Source organism: Pan paniscus, chromosome 2 (genome assembly GCF_029289425.2).
Source record: "Pan paniscus chromosome 2, NHGRI_mPanPan1-v2.0_pri, whole genome shotgun sequence".
Taxonomy (NCBI): domain Eukaryota; kingdom Metazoa; phylum Chordata; class Mammalia; order Primates; family Hominidae; genus Pan; species Pan paniscus.
Window position 1 is genome coordinate 42,181,766 of NC_085926.1, and position 16,860 is coordinate 42,198,625.

Sequence of the window (16,860 nt, forward strand, 5' to 3'; positions counted from 1 at the left end):
TAGGCAACTTGGTGTAGTGGGAAGAAGAGTCGACTTTTAATTTTGCAGAAACCAAAAATAAATTGTGCAGAAACCAGAAAAAGATCTTGTGATGTGTGGTTCGAAATCTCTGTGATAGAAACCTCCCAGGTTCCTGCTGGCCAGATGTCTGATCACCGAGGAGCTCAGGGATCTCTACGGAGCTGCAGGGGCAGTCGAGAGCTCTGTTGAAGAAATGCTTAAGCAGAGAAAAAAATAAATACCAAGCCTCTGTGAAGCCCAGAACTAAGGCCTTTAAAAGTGTTATCTTGTACAACATATTACAGTTTAAAATCACTTTTGTATTTTTTAAAACAAGAAAGCTGCACTGCTGCATCTGAAACTGCTCTTGATTCCCCCACTCCTCACCTCCAGAGAAAACACTTGTTAAAGCCACATGAATCCCTAACATAGTACTTGTATTAATGATGACTCGTAGGGCAAACTATTTATGCAGCTTTTCCCACATGAACTCATCATAGAACTTTTTTTCCCCCTGAAAATATCATGGGCAGAGTTACATAATGAAGAGACAGGAAAGTCTTTAGAGCATTTTCCATGCCCTGATATTTTAGTCTTTTAGGAAGAGATAAAGCATTGCTTCTTCCCTATCTGTTTAATGGAAAGGGAACTGTTTCTCATGCAGCTGACAGGCAAAGACACATCTTCCTCTCCCCTTTCCACCCCTCAAGCTTCAAAAGTCATTAGAAGCTGGGCATTAAACAACGAAAATATACTGATATTCCTAGGGGATAGTCCAAGACACACCCTTAAGCTGGATGGACAATGGCTTTTATTTTCAATAGATTTGTTTTTACTTGGATTGAACAGGCTGGCCTGTGGGTGCCACTGTTGGGGTGTGTGTGTGTGTGTGTGTGTGTGTACTGGTTGAGGAGTTTATAGAACTTGCAAAGCAGATCCAAGTCATGTGACAGCAGCATCCCACTACATGCTTAAGTTAAGGAAAGAAAGGTCAGGGTCATAGGGTTTATTTTACACAAGTCGGCCACTTCCCAAGAGTGGCAAAAAGAACATGGAAGGCCCTCAGTGCATCACAAAGGTGGAGTCCCTTTTCCAAGATTTTCAGATGCTTTTGTAAATTTACATTTATAGAAGTTATTTATGTGAGTTTTTAAAATAGCTTGGGTGTGTGGCATGGCCAGTGTTTCTCCGTTCTCAGAGGCTTCCTTGGAAGCAGCTGTGTCTGGGTGTATATTGCACCCTCAATTTCCCCATAGCAACATGCCAAGTACGGTTGCATTTTCCAATGTCTCTGGGCTCATGTGAGGGTTCTTTTAAGGACTAGGTTCTATGATGGCCTTTAGAGAGAAGGAAGCTTCTGTTGTCCCCAGCACTTCCCAGGGATGCGGGAAGGAAAGCGCCATTAGAAGGGAAGAAAATGCATGAGCAGGTGTGTACAAATTGTATTATGGGCGGCCAGACGGGCAGAGTTCCAATCATCCTGCAAATCCCTGTGGAACCTCTGGGCCCCACCGGAGTGTCCCAGCCTCTTCTGTGCCCCCTTCTCCTCACTGTGAAAGCACTGGGCCATGGGAAGCAGTGGGCTTCCTACCTATTTTCCCTGGGAGGCCCGAGCAGTCCACAGAGCAGCAGCCACCCTGCTCTATATAGTGCAGTCTGAGGGGCATCCATGGAGTGGGGGCCGTGTCAGGGCTCCCTCCTCACTGGCTGCAGCAGAAGGATCCCAACCACCCAGTTTTCCAGTCAGTCCTAGGCATCATGGGCCCCCGAGGAGCATGGGCACTCAGTGCCACTTACCAAGCATACCTACTCCAGGCAGAAGGCTCACCAGAGTCCAACTAGAGAGAGCAGGTGAGCTCTCACTCTGTAAGAGTGAAAGTAAGAGTGGCTCTCACTCTTGCAAAGTCCTCTGATGTGTCCACCTGTAGCTAGCTGAAGGATGTGTGCTTGCATGTGCTGTGTTTTAAGAACAAAACATCTGCATGACAGCTACGGGCAGTTCATCAACACAGGAGATCTTGAATAATAATCAAGGATTAATTAAGTTTAAAGCATATCACATTTTATACCAGTGTCAGAATCTGGGGGAAGGAAGAACAATTAAAAAAGAATTAGGGGTTTTTATTGGTAAATCCAAATTCATTCCTAAATCAAATGATGAAAGTATTTGTCGTTGTTAATACTCTAACCCATTTAACATGTGCCTGTCTCTTCAAAACACTAGGAAGCCCTCCACTCAGGTTGAGAGAAAGAATAAGAATTTAAATAGGGAATGAAAGCCTTAAATCCAAGAAACTCTATCCTTTGAGCTCCCAAATGAGCAGCATGGGATGAACACATAATACCATCTTCTGCAAAGAACTTTCTGTTTAGATAAAGAAGGGGGCTTTGGTGCGTGGCATGGGCTTGGTGACTTCACAGTGAGCCCTCATCCAACCCCCCTATTTCCTGCCAAGAAGGATGTTTTATGTTTCTCTCTCTCTCTCTTTTTTTTTTTTTTTTTTTTAAGAACTTGCTCTCTTCCTGCACCCAGGGCTTTAGGAATCAGCCTGTTGCTTCTCTGTAGCAAGCATGAGGAGCCTCTGACGATCCCAGTCTTGGGTGACTCACTGTCTCTCTGTTGTGTCTCAAGGAAGGGAGGTGCAGCAGCATCCTGGCAGTCAGTGGTGACATGCGGAGAGCCCACGGGTCCAGGCGTCCTGGTGGTATTTTGGAAGGGCCAAATCTCTGGCTTTAGCACTTTGGAAACTTGTTGATCTTCCTTGGTCTTCTACGGCTATTCATTGCTTCTGGGGAATGGTGACTTGTGAATTTTTAGCAGCCTTTTCCTATCCCCAAAACCCATTTGTGTAAGATGGGTTTGCTTCTGCTGATGCAACTACGTCTCTAAAATGTCCATCTTACACTCCCTATTGCAATTGAAGATCCAATATGTAAGAGGGTGGAGGAGGAAGTGAACATTTGTGACCTTTTGATTTGATATTCTGGCCATGTGTTTAAATGGGGGTATGCTTCTGATTTTAAATCCAGCCTTCCCTTGTTTGATTTCTTTTAAATGTTATCTCTCTTTCAACTGTGTTGTCTTATTTCTATTTACTGCTTTCCCCCTCTCCTCCTTCCCAAATAACCCCTCATGCCTGTTATTTGGGATGCTCTTCCCAGGCTTTTTGTTACTTTTGTTTCTAGACCTTATTGCAGGAAGAGAATCGTGATTGTTTGGTTGCCTTCTCTTCATAGCTTACTCCATTTTTGTTTTGCTTGTGGCAGTTTCTTACTTATTGGAGTTCCTGAGCCATTATGTTCACTGATTGAGAAAGATTCATAAAGGCTATTTTTATGTGTTTTTTTTTCCTTCCCTCCTGCTTTGCCTGGAGCTCCCCATGGCTGAGAGTTTTCTCCTGTGGCCGTGGTGCTGGCTGTCACGTCAGGTGCCATGGGAGCCTGCTTTGACACACAGACCCGAGTCGGACCTTAAAAATCAGGGCAAACCATCTTGCCTTGCTCCTCTAGTCACCATCACTTTTGTACTCTGGATTTGTCCTGCCTGCCTTTAATTTGTGTCTCCAGCATTTATTTTTTTGTTTGTGTCATCGGGTTCCTGGTTTTCTTTTAAGACATAGTCAACTGTGTGGACCTGTAGGTTTGGGGCAGCAACCAATTCCATTGTTTTCCTTTTTGTCAAATCCAAGAGAAAATATACCATAAGGAGCTAGAAGATTCTAGTTCACAGCCTTTTGAATCTTCATGGCCTTTGAATCCTCATGGCCTCTGATATCTGAATCAGTTTTCTCCCAGGAGGTCTCTGGGGGCTGAGCTGCTACAGGGGCAGAGGGTGGGGTGGGGTTGGGTGGGAGAATCATCCCAGCACTTCATCGTGCATGCTATTTGGGGCAGCATCTTTTTTTTTAATTTTATTATTATTATTTTTTCCTGATGCTTGAGTTATGAATGAGGATGACCTCTGCAATCATGATGTCTCCCATAGACTCTGTTCCTTGTTCCTTTGCCAGCTTTCTCATGCATGGTCCTAACACTTCCATGATTTACTTTGCTGCAGACCATAGTCTTCAGCCACCTCAGCAATAACTTGTTAGAGCATTAAAAGGAAGTAAATTGAGAACAACTTGTTGCCATCCCATTTTCATTAGAAATCAGACATCTTAGAGATGTCAAGAAAGCAGCTAGCAGCAAGGGGGTAGGGGGACCTGTACTGCTCACACTGCTGTGTGTCAGACCAGACCTGATCCTGGAGCTCAGGACCCTAGAGAGCCCTGATCTCTGGAACTCTTGCCACGTTGTTGCTGAGGCAGCTGAAGTCCCCATCTCCCACCATAACGATCACAAATAGACAGTAGTGGAGCCAGCATCCCCAAGCCCCTTTTTGTGTAAGCAGAAAGGGAGCTGTGAGCCTTGCCCTGTTTGCAGGTGTCAAGTGCCTCTCCCCGCCTGTACCTCTCCCCTTCCTCTGAGCAGAGCTTTGGTAGCTGTTGCCAATGCAAAGAAATGTAAAGCAGCCAAAGAAGACAGCAGGTTCTGACCTGAGGAGGGAAACCAAATTTATCCCACAAAGGCCCATTACCCCACCCCCCTCGCCTCCCACCCCCAGACTGGATCCACTACTGGCCCAAGAATACTGATGAGAAACCTTGTTTGGATTGGGTCGGAAGCTGGAATTTGGTGCTCTGCAGACCAGTGCTCAAAATTGTGGTTATTTTTGAGGACTCGCCTTCAATCCAGAACATTTGCGTTTCACCTTCCTCGCCCAGATCCAGTTAACAAGGTAGCTCATCACTTCTTGCATCTGTTGAGTGACATGCTGGATTTTAATTTTTATTGTGGTTGTACTTGGATGCAAGGAATATGTTTTGTTCCTCCCAATTTAGCGCACCATCCTGGGAAGTGCATGTCTCAGACCAACTCCACCTTCACCTTCACCACCTGTCGCATCCTGCATCCTTCAGATGAGCTCACTCGGGTCACACCAAGGTAAGGGACCCTGGCTTTGGGGTGGGCAGGGGTGGGGTGAAGTCAGGGCACTCCCTTCCCTGCAAGGCTTAATGTTGAGGAAAGCCAAGTAGAGAGGCTCATAGAAAAACCACCTCAAGCCAGTGTAAGCATCTCAGCATTTGCAGGCACTTGTTCTGGGTCCCATCCTTCCTTTTGTTGTTGTTTTGTGTTTTTTTTTTTTTTTTTTTTTTTTTTGGAGGCAGAGTTTTGCTCTGTTGCCCAGGCTGGAGTGTAGTGGCGTGATCTCGGCTCACTGCAACCTCCACCTCCTGGGTTCAAGCCCATCTTTCCTTTTGAGTTGAGGCTATTATTTATTTGGATCTGGCTCAAATAAAGAGACCTGGACTGACCCACCTTTAGTTGCCCTTTTAGTTGGCCATTTAGTTGGGAATGGATTCTTAGGCTGCTCCTTAACCAGCTGAAGTTGACACTACCCAGGCCCTATGGCTAAAGTCTGTTGGATTTTTTGCCCCCAAGTTTGTCAGTAGAGCACAGAGTTCTTTTATTTATGGATGGAGTTACTGAGCCCTGTGGAACCCCTTGTGCCTCTGGAATAGGCCCCAGGAACCATGCAGCACAGCCAAACTGTAATGACCAAAATGAGAAGACTCCAAGACTGAGCCATGTGCCCAGCATGGTCCATTTCTCTCTGGAGCACCATCTATGGGGAGGACTTGTCTGGTGTGAGTTGGTCTGTTTGGCCTGATTTCAGGCCTTTCACTGCTGCCAGCAAAAGAGAAAATGCTCTCCCCTAACAGAGTAGAGCGACCCCCTCAGCTGTTTCCTCTGTGGTGTAAGATGCTGGGTTGCTGGAAGGTAAAGCAGAAGGGGCGGGAGCAGTCAGCCAGGGAGCACCTTAAACTATGAATAATTCTCCGCAGGTCATGTGAGGAGGACGACGAAGCAGCCATATGCCCCGTTGAGCTGAGAGGAGATATAGGGCAGAGAGTCTGAGCCCACGGGCGAGGCAGGGGGTGAGCACACCGCCAGCAGTGCCTGCCCTGGCAGGGCCCTGTGGAAGGAGCTGTGTGTGCACGCGTGGCCGCCACTAACCCGGGGACTTAGGCTTGGATGTGTCTCTGTGGTTGTGCCTGGCTAACTCGGCCTTGATGGTCGATGCCCCTAACCCAGCTAAACACCCCCAGTCAAGCCGAGTGCCAGCACTAATAAAGGCCTAACCCTAAGTTCTCACCAGACGGGGATCATAAATATTAGCTTTGTCTCCTCCGTCTCTCTGCCCCTGGAGAACTTGGCTTCCTCATCCTGTGGCTTTATGTTGGGAAGAGATTGTTTTCAAAACCATGGAACCAAGCTTCTCCCTATGAGAGGCTGGTGCCCTGGGTAACCAGATGGCACTCCTGACTGTAGCCATGGGACTCAAACCAAACACGGGTTTTCATGTGGTTGTGTCAGGGCCGAACAAAGCCTGGGAAGTCAGTAGCAAGAGAAGGCTTTTTTTTTTTTTTTTTTTTTTTGGCTTGAGTTTGAAAGAAAGGCTGCTTGAAATAAAATGGAAACAAATCAATTGAAACAAACAAAATGGAAACAAAATCTCCCTAGGGATGGCCACATCAACATGATTTTAAGTCTAGAGCATTTTTGCCCTTTACTGAGGGTACATCAACATTTGTAAAACTCCACACATGCCTTTTGAAAAAATCCACGTTTAACCTTAGGAATTTGTTGTGGTTTCTAATCATGCTTTTCCGAGTCCCCCAGCCCACCAGCATCCCCACCCCTGAGCTTGTGTGAGATGGGCCTGTTCTGGGATCCCCACCCTGTGCTGACCTCCCAGGGCTGAGGTCACCTGAGTGTGGGGCCAGTTGGTTCCCCTAGCTTGTACGTTGCTTTGAACCTCGTGTTTCCCACGAGGGAGGGGGCCCCTTCTCTGGTCATTGCAAAGACCTGCTCCAGAATGGGCCCTTTTTCTTCCCATTCCCTCCTTTGGTGCCTTTCTCAGAGTACATGGACTTCCTTCTGCCAGACTGGGGAGAGAAGTCTCCATCCCCAGCTCCTAGGGACCACGCAGCTGACCTGCTCCAACGCACACTGGCAGCCCCAGCAAAATCCTGGAGCCGGCACCAGGGCATGTCCCACGAGACTGTTAGGAGGGCTGTGCATCTTTGCCCCTTGGTTGCTCATTGAGAAGCAGTATAGGGCTTCCATGCCTGTTTGGCCTCCCCTGGATCCCTGTAGCAGCTGTTAAAAGAGAACCTTTCCAAGCTTTGCACAGTGGCAGTATCATAGCCAATGAGGTTTATTACTAGTTGAAAATTTTCCCCAATACCCCACCGTGACGACTTGAGATAGAGGCGGCATTGGCAATTTTTGACAGTTTTTAGGGATACTGAATTATTAGGTTGGTGCAAAAGTAATTGCAATTATAAAAAAAAAAAAAAGAACCTTTCCTGCTTTTTAAGCAGACAGCAATGCATTCCCCTCTGCTGCCCTTCTGGAAACTTTTCTGTCCTAATGGACTCCACGACTGGATCCCAACTGCTGGAACCTAGCAAGTCCCTAGTGAGCACAACACGAGTGAATGAACAAATCTTTCTGCTTTCCTTTGGTAACTCAGGCCCCACACATTTCAGTGGGCCTTTCCCTGGGTAGCGCCGTTGATGTAGATCTTTTCATATGTGACATGTCTCCCCGCGACCCTCTAACTCCACTGGTTAGAATGGATTTGGGCAAGGATATAAAGAGGGTTAAGGGCAGCACGGTGCAGAGGAAAGGGCTCTGCACCCAGGATTCAGGAGCTCACGGCCACAACTGACTGGATGGGCACAGCCTGGCCTCAGTCCATGCACTGTGGCCATCCTTACCCTTCCTAAGATAAGGAGTATCTCATCTCCCAGAGTCCTGGTTCACGTCTTGCTTCAGGGAGAAGTAGGTACTAAGAAGGAACGCTGGAATCTGGGTAAATTTGGTGGAGAAAGAATGCCTCTTTGCCAAAGGGCTTCCTTTCCTGTTCTCTAACAGATTTAGAGTCCCTCAACTTGGGTTGTCCACTTAACAGCCAGATGTGACACCAAGTAAACCCTTAGCTCTGAGCCTGTTTCTTCATCTGCAAAGGGGACAACTATACCCACCAACCAGGGATGGGCAAAGGGGATCATGTGCAGCTTCCTGTTAACTTAAACCATGCTTCCCTTGAAGGGTGAGAGGGAGGAGCAGACGTGGACAGAGCCTTTGGGGGCCTCAGCTGGTGGAACCCTCTCATTGTGTCCTGGGTCGTCCCTACCCCCCCTGCAGGAAACTGGCCACTGACCCTTTCTATGGAGCTCGTGGGCATTTCTGGTGAATAACCTGTCATCTCTTCTTTCAGCCTTAACTCAGCCCCAACTCCAGCTTGTGGCAGCACCAGCCACTTGAAATCCACGCCGGTGGCCACACCATGCACTCCACGGAGACTGAGCCTGGCTGAGTCCTTCACTAACACCCGTGAGTCCACGACCACCATGAGCACATCCCTGGGGCTCGTGTGGCTGTTGAAGGAGCGGGGCATTTCTGCTGCCGTGTACGACCCCCAGAGCTGGGACAGGGCCGGCCGGGGCTCCCTCCTGCACTCCTACACGCCCAAGATGGCTGTGATCCCCTCTACTCCGCCGAACTCGCCTATGCAGACACCCACATCCTCCCCACCCTCCTTTGAGTTCAAGTGCACGAGCCCTCCCTACGACAATTTCCTGGCTTCCAAGCCAGCCAGCTCCATCCTGAGGGAAGTGAGAGAAAAGAACGTCCGCAGCAGCGAGAGCCAGACCGACGTGTCCGTCTCCAACCTCAACCTCGTGGACAAAGTCAGGAGGTTTGGGGTGGCCAAAGTGGTGAACTCAGGGCGAGCCCATGTCCCCACCTTGACTGAGGAGCAGGGACCCCTCCTCTGTGGGCCCCCGGGGCCAGCACCAGCCCTTGTCCCCAGAGGCCTGGTACCTGAGGGCCTGCCCCTCGGATGCCCCACTGTCACCAGTGCCATTGGTGGGCTGCAGCTCAATAGTGGCATCCGGCGGAATCGCAGCTTCCCCACCATGGTGGGATCTAGCATGCAGATGAAAGCTCCCGTGACTCTCACCTCGGGCATCTTGATGGGTGCTAAGCTCTCCAAACAAACTAGCTTACGGTGAGACTGGAGGGGGGCCGGTTGCCCTAGAGGAGACCCACGTTCTCCTCTCTTGCTCCCACCTCCCTCTCTTCCCCCCACAGTGCACTCCCTCCCTCTGCCCTTCTCTGTCCACCCTCTCCTAAGCTAGACAAATCAACCTCGTGCCTAATGGAGGAAGTGTGGAAACTTTGTAAAATGTGTACATAGGACTTGGAGACCTCGTGTCCGCCCTGCTCTTTCTTCCGATCCCACAGGAAGTGCCCCTGCACTGTCATCACTCTCACGAGGACGTCACCTGTGCAAACCTGGGGGAAGGTGGGGTCCTTTCTTCTTTCCTTTTGAGAAGCACTGAAACTCCCAAGTGTGTTCTTATCCCATGGATAGGAAACCAGTGAATTCCGTGGCTGGCACACCACGAGCTGTCACGCGGCACGGGTCGTAACACATCTGGGTGTCATCGGACACCTCACCTCGCCCACCCTGTAGGAGCGTAAGGAGCCTCCATCCTCAGCCACGTGCAGCTGACGTGGCTTTCCTGATTGGAGGGCTTTTCTTTTATGGGTGGCCCAGCTTCTTCAAGACCTTCACTGCTCTGCCTCAGTGGACAGTCGTTTCTTTTTTGAGGTGTGACCTTTTGTTTTCATGCCTTCCCCTTGAAGTCATCCTGTGTTTTGTAATCAGCTGTCAGGCCAAATGTCTGACCCGAAAGAGAATGTATTTACACTCATGCTGCGTTGTTCAGCAGCCCCTCTGTGTTCTGTGTGATTTGTTTTATTTTTCCTTTTTTTTAACATATATATGCAGGGAAGTAATGGTACTGGTAGTGTATGTTTTCTATGTGGTTCAAATATGAATTTCGAACACACCAAGCCGCTAATGAGATAGCAGCTTTTTTCTGGGACCCAGAGTCACAACCAAATTGATTTAAGACCGGACCCAAGACACCTTTAACAATAGGACTGAAAGGAAAAAGGATAGAGAAAAAGCTTATTAAAGAAATGTGTCAACACCAAACGTAGAGGGGAAGAACCACAACCAGGCATAATACCAAACCGGTTCCAGGGGGAAACAAGGCTTTGGTATTCCGCTGGCTCCAGCGCTTTTTCTGAAACCCGAGGCTGGCCAGGGTGCTGTCACCGTGCGGTCTTTGATTGCAGCCATTCAATGCCCACATGCTTTTCCTTCTTGTTTCAGAACAGCACATGGTCACAACAAGGTATTTTCTTTCCCTCCAAAGCCTTTTGTCTCCTTGTGCCACTTTTTATCCTTAGGAAAAGATCCAGGTGCTTGTGAAAAGAATCATGAATGCAACAAGGGAGGCTGGTCCTGTTGCTGTCGCCGATTAAGTTTTAAACTTTTATTTATTATTTATGTCTGCCGTATTTTAAATAAACATTCTTGTTCCTTCCAGTTCCAGTCATAGTGTGTCTGTGGCATTCCAGTCCAACCATGTGACTTATTTATTCTAATTTGAGGGCTGCACTGTACATTATGGTGTCCCGTGACACCATGTTCCAGACATTTATGGAAGGAAAACATCCCATATAAATGAAACTGTCATTCTGTGTCCTCCCCAGCAGCAGCAGATGTGTCCTTCCATTGAGTGAGGGTAACCTTATGTCCACCAAGGATACTTTGAGAAAGTCCCTAAGGAACAAGCCTCAGTCCCACGGTTTCAGACTATTTATTCTCTGAACACAAGAGTATTGGTTAATTATGTTCTCAGCTCTCCTTGCTGTTGTATGTGTGCATTCACTGCAAGTAACTTATATCTTTTTATTTGAATGTATTTTAAAGCAGTAGATACAATAACAAAGGAATATGAAAACCATGGACTGAATGGATCATTTTATGTATTCAGAGAGAGAAGCCACTCATCATTGCCAGAAATACCATGTAAAAATTGGCAGTTCAGAGGTTGCAATATTTAGTGTAGTAAATAAATAAACGGTCAACATTGTGCAACCACTACCAAAAAGTGTGTTGTAATGCATCAAAAATCAACACAATTTTATTCACTAATGAGTATCAATAAAATAAGTTCAAATGATGGAAACCACACTGGTATTCTGATTTGTATTTTGTTTTTATCTTTTCATCAAGGAGACGATCTCTTTATGTAAGACTTCAAAGTGTTTAGCTCTTTGCAAAATTAAATGAAAGGCATATACTTCACATACTGTTATATGCCTTCTTTCTTTCAACATGATATCATACCTTAGACAACTTTCCAGTCAGACTCTGAAGATGTTCCTCAGTTTTCAGGGCTGTGTACTATTCCACTGTGTGCATACACCTGCTGTGAATTATACATACCTTTATGAACCATCCCTTACAGATGGTCACTGGGATAATTCTTTTTTCTTTTTTTTTTTTTGGAGACAAGATCTCACTCCATTGCCCAGGCTGCAGTACAGTGGCACAAACATGGCTTACTGCAGCCTTGACCTCCTGGGCTCAAGTAATCCTCCTGCCTCAGCCTCCCAAGTAGCTGGGATCACAGGTGTGTGCCACCATGCACAGCTAATTTTTATTTATTTTGTATTCTTTGTAGAGGTGGGGGTCTCACCGTGTTGCCCATGCTCTTCTTGAAGTCCTGGGCTCAAGCAATCCTCCTGCCTCAGCCTCCCAAAGCACCGAGATTACAGGTATGAGCCACTGTGCCTGGTGTCACTGGGTTAATTCTAACCTTTTGCTATCACGGTACTGTAATGAAAAAACCTTACATATATGCAATTGTCCACATATGTGAGTACATCTGTGAAATAAATTCCTAGATAGTTATTGCCAAATTGCCTTCCATAGAGTTGTGTTAAGAGACAACCAAGGACAGTGGAGGTCCACCAGATGGAGAATTGTGAGAAGAACAAAAGAAAAAAATAAATATTCTGCCACCTCAATATTTGAAAGCAGTGAGATTATGCAAATAAAAGCTGTGGTAGGATGTGGCATCATGGATTTTAAGTCAGGTGCTAACCATTTGGCAGTGGTGTGACCTTGGGCAAGCCACTTACCCTCTTTAGGTCCTCCTTTTTTTTTTTTTAACCTGTGACATGAAAACAGTAATGCACCTTAGAGTTAATTAGTTGAGTCAATGTATTTTGAGCACCTACCATGTGCCAGGCATTGTAAGTACTGGGGACGAACAAGTGAGCCAGTTTCTGCTGTCACGGAGTGTACAATCTAGAGAGAACAACACCAAGTGTAGAATAACAAGGGCTGTGCAGAGAATTAAAACAGGGTGGTGTGAAGGAGTGGGTGGCTGCTTTGGATTGGACAGTAAGAGAAAGCCACTCCAGGGAGGGGAACTTGAGTGAAGCATGTGAGATCTGGCATAAGAGCATTTCCGCAGAGAGAGCAGCTGGTGTAAAGGCCCGGAGGCAGGAAAGCACTTTGGTGCGTTCGAAGAACTAAGAGAAGGCCTGTGTGGTAGTGGGCTGGTAGGATCAAGGGAGTGTGGTGGTAGCAGAAATTATGGTGCTCACCAAATGATTCATCAGATCCCCGTTTCCCAGCCATTGCAGTCGAGCAGGTCACATGATTAGTGGCTGGCCAATGGGCAATAAGCAGAGAAAAACCCGTGCATGACTCTGTGCTCCTCTCTTCCTGTGTGTTAAACCCTCAGGTCACGTATTGAAGTGCTGGAGTCTCCACCATCCTGAGTCTCCAAGTATGTGGACCAGAGCTTCCTGCCAACCTATTTGACATGTAACCTGATGGAGAAATAAACTTTGTTGTTAAGCCAGTAGGATTTTTTGATAGTGCCTTAGAATCCCAAGTATAGGGCCCAGGTATCTGTGTTTTAACAAGCCCTCAAGGTGATTCTGGTGTGCACCATAGTTTGAGACCCACTGCACTAGACCAGGTGGAGTTTGGGTGGGAGTTCTGCTGTGGGACGCAAATTCCCCTTTCCAGTCTCTCCTTGTCTCAGGGGCTCTAAGAAGGTCAGATAGCCGCAGCCCATCTTAATTGAAGGGAAGAGAGAGAGAGTGGGTGGGCAGGGAAAGCTTTGAGGTAAGGTGACCCTGTATCTGGGTTTCCAGGATTTGCCAAGTGGGGAAGGCATTCCAAGCAGAGGAAGGATGGAAAGGGGATCCTAGAATGCATTCCTCTATGCCCTTCCTTACAGTAGAAGGAAGGTGAATGACAAATACAGAAGGGACAATAGAATTAGAAAAACTACCATTTCACTGGGTGTAGTGGCTCATGCCAGTAATCCCAGCACTTTGGGAGGCCGAGACGGGCGGATCACCTGAGGTTGGGAGTTCAAGACCAGCCTGACCAACATGGAGAAACCCCATCTCTACTAAAAATACAAAATTAGCCGGGCACGGTGGCGCATGCCTGTAATCCCAGCTACATGGGAAGCTAAGGCAGGAGAATCGCTTGAACCCGGGAGGCCAAGATTGCGGTGAGCCGAGATCGTGCCATTGCACTCCAGAACAAGAGCGAAACTCTCTCAAAAAAAAAGAACAACCACCTTTTTGAAACCATAATACTAACTAATTCAGACAACAATGGATATTAAAACCATTGGGTAAAAATTCGTTAGGCAGCAGAATATTTACACACATTGTATCTTCCCACAGAATGCTTATTACTTACAAAGGGGGGACGATATCTTTGCAGTGGATAACTGTGGTACGCCACTTTAAACAAGTCGTAAAATTTAACATTACCCAAAATGGGACAAACTGCTATAAGACATCACCTGTTATGAGATGTACTGGGAGAGACACACATCATGCTGTGCTGTTCCTGCCACAAATGCAAAACCTGAACCATGTGGTTGACATTTTGAGGGACATTTATTATTTTGTAAAACAATGTACCTATCCCTTTAAAAATTGTCAGTTTCATGACAAAGACTAAGGAACTGTTCCAGATTACAGGAGAATAAAGAGACAAGGCAACGAATGCAATTCATGATCTGAATAGGATACTGGAGTGGGAAAAAATGCTATAAAAGACAGTGTTGGGACAATCAGAAATTTGAATATATAGCATGTATTTTTAAAATTGTATCAGTATAAAATTTACTGAGATTGATAATTGCACTGTGGATATGTAAGGGCATGTCCTATTTCCTGGGAGCTAAAAGATTAAGATAAAGGGGCTTGGTGTCTGCAAGTCACTTTGAAGTGTTTTCGGAAAAAGTAAAGAATAAACTTAAAAAATAATAAAAAGGTGTGGGAGCAACAAGAGTTCATCTCAAAAGATGGGAAGCCCTCTAATGCCCTCTACTGATAGATGTTTTGTAAACCCTAGAAGGCATTCTTCTGTCTCGTGTGTGACGGGAGGATGTTCAAGGTGGTTTGGTGCATCGTCCCTGTTCTATGCCGAATTTCTTCATGTGTATCCCAAGCCCTTCTCCCAGCCCAGGAAGTTCAAAAGAGGACGTCATGGCCTAAGGGAGAAGTTGTCAAAGAGGCATTTGGTGAGACCAGAAAACAAAGATAATAAAATTCCTGGTTTTCAAATATGAAAGGAAGGAAGGACAAAGCTGAGTACATGTTTTGGTGTGAGACCAAAAGATTTAGAAGGAAACTTGTGGAGCCAGTTTTTCTCTCTCTCTTTAAAAAAAAAAAAAAAAAAAAATATATATATATATATATATATATATATATATATATATATTTAAAATTTTTTAAAGCATCAAGTTGGTGAAACAGTTTCTCTTTTTACTGCTTACTCCTCCTGTGCTACTCCTGCTTGCCAAACACAAAGGACAAGGACTTCATGCAGATTCTCCAGGCTGTGGGAGTTGGAAGGGATGCCAGCATTCAACCGGTGTGGGAGCCTTTGTCCTTTCCCCATCTGTGGGCCACATCCAAGGTTATAGGAGAAGCCCCTGATGAGTTTGGGGCTCCAAGGACAGATGAGCTCATTTGGCAGGGGTCCTGGGGAAGTAAGGATGTTCCAGAGCCCCTCCCCAGCAACTCACCCCATCACAGGGCAGGGACCACATGGGGCAGTGAGGAAGTAGAAGTGCCAGCAGATACGTCTCAGTGGAGAAGTCCCAGGAGATCCTGAAGTACCTGGCCCCAGACAGATGTGGGAATCATTCCACATACTGCGTGGGAGCAGAGAGGCAGGTATGTCCTGAAGAGCCTTGCCAACAGGACAAAGGAAGTGGACACCAGCCTCCCCCGCAGCTCTGGCCAGTGCCAGCACCCAGAACCTAGATGCCACCTGGGGAGAAGTTGGTGGAGGAAGAAAGTCATGCTGAATTACCTGAGTCAATTGAGAGCTTATAATAGGGATTAAGTCGAGATTTAGAAAAAAATGAAATTTTTTGTGCATCTGAGCTCATGGCTCAAAAACATCATATCCTAAAAGGAATTCTTTTTCTGTAGCCAGCAGAGGGCACTTGGAGACAGCAAAAGACCTGAAGAAACCGCCCTAATCCAATCACAAGATCAGATGGGTTTGCTTTTCCCTGGAAAGTAGTTCAGGGCGGGCAACTCTGCCTCCTGGAGCCCCCAACATCCTCACTGTAAACAGAGTGCTTGTTTCTGGGGTGCAAGTTGAGAGGAAATGGCCAGGAAGAAGGCCTGGCCCCTCACATTCCAGAGCCCCTCCTTGGGACCAGGAGTCTGACGTCCCTTCTGGAGCTTCAGTGGATTCTCGGGGCTGCTGTGGTTGGCGGAGGGCGGGGAGGGGGTGGAGGGGGGAAAGGCGGGTGGGTAGGGGTGCCATGCCAGATCCCCAAGGACTCCTTAGGTGGAGGAGTCTTTCCTCCTGAGCCTGGGTTCCTCCGTCCCACTCTTCGTCTCAAGATGTCCTGAGTCCTCCTTCAGTGTGACTCAGTTCCATGCTGCTCTGGGAATCCAGAGAGGAACCGACACAGTCCCAGCCCTTGAAAGGGGCTCCGTCTGCGCAGGCAGCAGAAGTGGTCATGATGACAGTGGAGGGAGTCCCTCTGCTTGGGGTCTCAGAAGCCACTTGAGGAAGGCATGAGCATGGTCTCAGTTCTCCAGGGGAACTGGAGGGAGGCATTCCAGAACAAGAGGACAGCGTGTGCACAGGCTTGGGGTGCAAGTGAAGAAATTAATCATAGAATGAGGAGGAAGCCACCTTGCCTATCATCCTGCTGCACCACGAAGTAGAAAGACATTTTTAAAAAGTTTACAAAACGTATTCTGTATTAGAGTGCTTCCCACCTTATGAAATCAACCCGCTCCTTTCTAATGCATCTTCTTTTTAGGAAATGTTTTCTTTGCTTTTTTTTTCTGAAAACATCCGAAAGTGAGAGCCTTTTCTCCGTACTACTTTAGCCTGTAGTTCCTAAGTTCTATAAAGCCACAGCACGATGACTGAATCCAGGGTTAAAGGAAATGTTTGCTTGGCAGTACTTGGGCATTCACCATGCCAAATGCCCAAAGTTCAGGCTGATCCTGCTCTGAAGTCCCAAAGAATTGAAAACCAGTGAGAGAAATCCAGGCCTTTAGCTTAGACCAGCAGCCTCCAGGACCAGCAGCGCTGAGGCTCAGCAATGCCTGTACATCGATGTGACAAGATTCAGGGGAAAAAAGTAAGAGAGGGAAACTAGGGCCCCCCAAGAGCAGGGAAGGGCAGAATCCAGCAGGGTTTCCAAGGGCCAGGCAGCTGGTAGCAGTGGGGACCATTGATAGAGGAGATTCTCAAGTGACAGGCAAAGGCTTAAGTACTTCTTTTCAAAAAAGAAAGAACAGTGATGCATTGTTCTCCCACACCTCAATTGCATAAACTCATAGTCCTCCCTGGGGCCTCTA

The 16,860-nt window shown here is 47.0% G+C and overlaps 1 protein-coding gene and 1 pseudogene across 11 annotated transcripts in view; both read left to right on the plus strand.

Moving 5' to 3' along the window:
- Positions 1-11,165, plus strand: part of TRAK1 (trafficking kinesin protein 1) — a 137,556-nt gene extending 126,391 nt beyond the window's left edge. For 10 of the 11 annotated variants that reach the window (XM_034956185.3, XM_034956186.3, XM_034956187.3 and 7 more), the window contains 2 exons: positions 4,884-4,986; positions 8,333-11,165. In XM_034956185.3, coding sequence (XP_034812076.1) covers positions 4,884-4,986; positions 8,333-9,128 — 899 coding nt within the window. In that variant the 3' untranslated portion in view covers positions 9,129-11,165. Of the gene's footprint in view, positions 1-4,883; positions 4,987-5,888; positions 6,093-8,332 lie in introns of those variants that run through there. The other variant, XM_055109722.2, reaches the window with a different exon arrangement.
- On the plus strand, positions 7,229-7,354 carry LOC112439333 (U4 spliceosomal RNA; annotated as a pseudogene).
- Positions 11,166-16,860: the final 5,695 nt, after the last annotated feature.